Source organism: Poecilia reticulata, linkage group LG22 (genome assembly GCF_000633615.1).
Source record: "Poecilia reticulata strain Guanapo linkage group LG22, Guppy_female_1.0+MT, whole genome shotgun sequence".
In the NCBI taxonomy this organism is placed as follows: Eukaryota; Metazoa; Chordata; class Actinopteri; order Cyprinodontiformes; family Poeciliidae; genus Poecilia; species Poecilia reticulata.
In genome coordinates this window covers 14,392,990-14,395,787 of record NC_024352.1, presented here as the reverse complement: position 1 = coordinate 14,395,787, position 2,798 = coordinate 14,392,990, and the positions used below count along the sequence as shown (strand labels likewise).

At 40.2% G+C, this 2,798-nt stretch overlaps 1 protein-coding gene across 2 annotated transcripts in view; it reads right to left on the bottom strand.

Moving 5' to 3' along the window:
* Nucleotides 1–1,334, bottom strand: part of LOC103458653 (kelch-like protein 10) — a 9,253-nt gene extending 7,919 nt beyond the window's left edge. The window contains exon 1 of one of the 2 annotated variants that reach the window (XM_017302518.1): nt 1,093–1,334. In XM_017302518.1, coding sequence (XP_017158007.1) covers nt 1,093–1,244 — 152 coding nt within the window. In that variant the 5' untranslated portion in view covers nt 1,245–1,334. The remainder of the gene's footprint in view (nt 1–1,092) is intronic. The other variant, XM_008399623.1, reaches the window with a different exon arrangement.
* Between the last annotated feature and the right edge of the window lie 1,464 nt (nt 1,335–2,798).

Sequence of the window (2,798 nt, the reverse complement as noted above, 5' to 3'; positions counted from 1 at the left end):
TTGATGGTAGCTAACTACCAACTGATGGTAGCTAACAACCAATTGATGTCATTAGCTACCAATTGATAGTAGCTAACTACTAATTGATGATAGCTATCAACTAATAGATGTGGTTAACGACCAATTAATGGTAGCTACCATGTAATGGTAGTTAACGACCAATTGATGTCATTAGCTACCAACTGATGGTGGCTAACTACCAATTGATGGTAACTAACGAGCAATTGATGTCATTAGCTACCAATTGATGGTAGCTAATGACTAATTGATATCGTTAGCTACCAACTTATGGTAGCTAACCATCAACTGGTAGCTAACGACAATCAATTGGTCGTTGGCTAACAGTGAGGCTGCCATACATCTGCGCCACTGGGCCATTTGACCCTCACCAGGAAGCTGAATACTATGGGCACTGTACAACCCAGGACTTTACAGGACTTCTTGAAAATGCTGTTTACCAAACCTCTTGTTTTTCTCCGATGATACCAATGTCTTTCTCTCTCTCCAATGCCAGCATCCTGCTACTAATATCAAATTGTTCAAATCTAGCATCACAGAAATATGTTCAGTCAAGTGACGCCTCATCAGCCTGACTTGGATGAAACGCTTCATGTGCTGTTAAATTAGTGCCGCTTTCACTTAACACTATTAAATACTAGGCTTGTGGTTTTAATGTTTTGTTTTTAGAGCTTCAGTCAATGGTTACTAGTTAATGTGAATGTGAGTAAAGCATTTGAAGTCAAAACGAGTTTATGAACTAATATCCAAAGGAAATAGCATTGTGGTGATTGTATTTAGTTATGAAAAACATTTATGCTAAACAGGAGATAGTCGCAAAACTCTTAAGACTTGTTTTAAAATTAAGTTATGTGATTTTCCCTCTTGGATGAATAAAGTATATTAGCTAATTCACTCATTCATACCTGTAAAACTGCCTTTTGTTCACTTTGTTTCACCTTTCACACATGCCTCAACAATACCTTTCAGTTTACTCATTATGACTACTGATTATCACCTTAAATCCTCAACTAAAAACAAAATATAGTGCCTGTTTATAAAAACACAGAAAGTAATCCAGTTTGACCAACTCACCAAAAATATGGGGTGCAGTTACAGAGGATGATCTTGTGAACTGGAAACTCCACTCCCTCAGCTATGATTACGGCGTCAGTTAATTTCCCCTCTAGGCGGAGTTGGTCACTCAAGCTGCGTGGCTTCTCTGCAGTCAGGACTTGTTCATTCATTTTAACTTTGGGAAAAAAAAAATTATTTGTTTGCTCTGACTTTGTTTTTGCTTCCACTCACTCAGCTTAGGTAGAGTGGAATTCTGGGCATGTTGCTTTGTTATCATGGACTCTTTAGAACAGTAGCTCCATACATCACAATGACTCAGAAACTGCTGATTCCACTGTTTACTTTTAAAACTTATTTAGCTTGCAGTAGGCACTTGCTAGAAATGTGCTAATTTCATTACATCAAATTTGATTGTATTTCAGGACACAGCAGGGCTCCAGAGCGTTGTCAACATGAAAGTTTCCAACAACACAAAAAAAGTCTCAAGTTGAGTGTTTTGATAAAACATTGCTAAAAAGTTTATAAGTAAGCAACAGTGATTATTTCTTCCTCACCAGAGTCCCACTTACCCCCATGCCAGATGAGAGGAGTGTCTCTTGGTGCCGCCTGCTTTGCTGGAATATATTTTTTAAAAATTCTGGATTGGGGTTATGCTTTCACAGGGGGGTGAGTTACATTTTAACCTCCATCTGCTTGGAGCCCTCCACACCAACAGGGGCCACACAAGAGTCACAGTTCAGAGTTACATATGTGTGGTTTTGGTACAAGTGATACCACAGAAGAAAAACTGGTTGTTAGGCCAAGTAAACATTACTATTTAGTGACAACTAGTCATTTTTGAAACAGAACTGAGATTATTCTTGATCCAACAAATCATATTGACAAGTATTCTTAAAACTATTTATCTACTAAGCCATAAGATGAAACATGAACCAGTGTTGTAGCACTCGAGATCGGTCTTGGTCTCGATACCGGTCTCGAGACCATTTTTTTCATGGTCTCGGTCTCGTCTCGGACTCGACCGCATTTGGTCTCGGGTCTTATCTCGGTCTCGGGCGCTGAGGACTCGGCATTTTATTTCAAGACCGGTCGAGACCGCAACTGTGAAAATATCACTAAACGTACAGCGTACTGTCCAGTTTATTTGTTAACATCTTTGTTTTCTGTGGATGCAAAACGCACCGATAAAAATCCAACCAATAACGTGACTATTACGTGTTTATGTTTCTCCCCTCCCCCCCCTGCCCACCTTTCACTCGCACGCGGCGCTCCAAGACATGCGCAGTGGTTTTCTCTCAGCGGCAGATCTAATTGTCAGTAATAGAATGAAGCTGCATAAATTATAAGAAATCCGATGGCAACAGCTAACTCAGCAGCGCTTCGCTTTCACAGACAGTGGGGACTAGGTCCAACTTTTTYCGTCACTTAGAAAAGTATCTCAAAGAAAGGTAAGCTCCGTTGACGTGATGTTAGCAAAGCTAGCTGTATAGAGACACCTAAGCATTTGTGATGAAAAAAAGTCACTCACTGCCTGAATTATTGTGCGGAGAGATGTTGACTGACTTGTCGCACATATGAGACAACGCTGTGTCCAAAAGTCTGCAATGTAGTGATGAGACATTCAGGAGCAGTACGATTCTTCTGCATGGGTCTTTACTTATTGGATAGGACTGGAGTGTCACTGAGAGCCTATCAGATTACCATACCCTGTCAGAATAGCATAC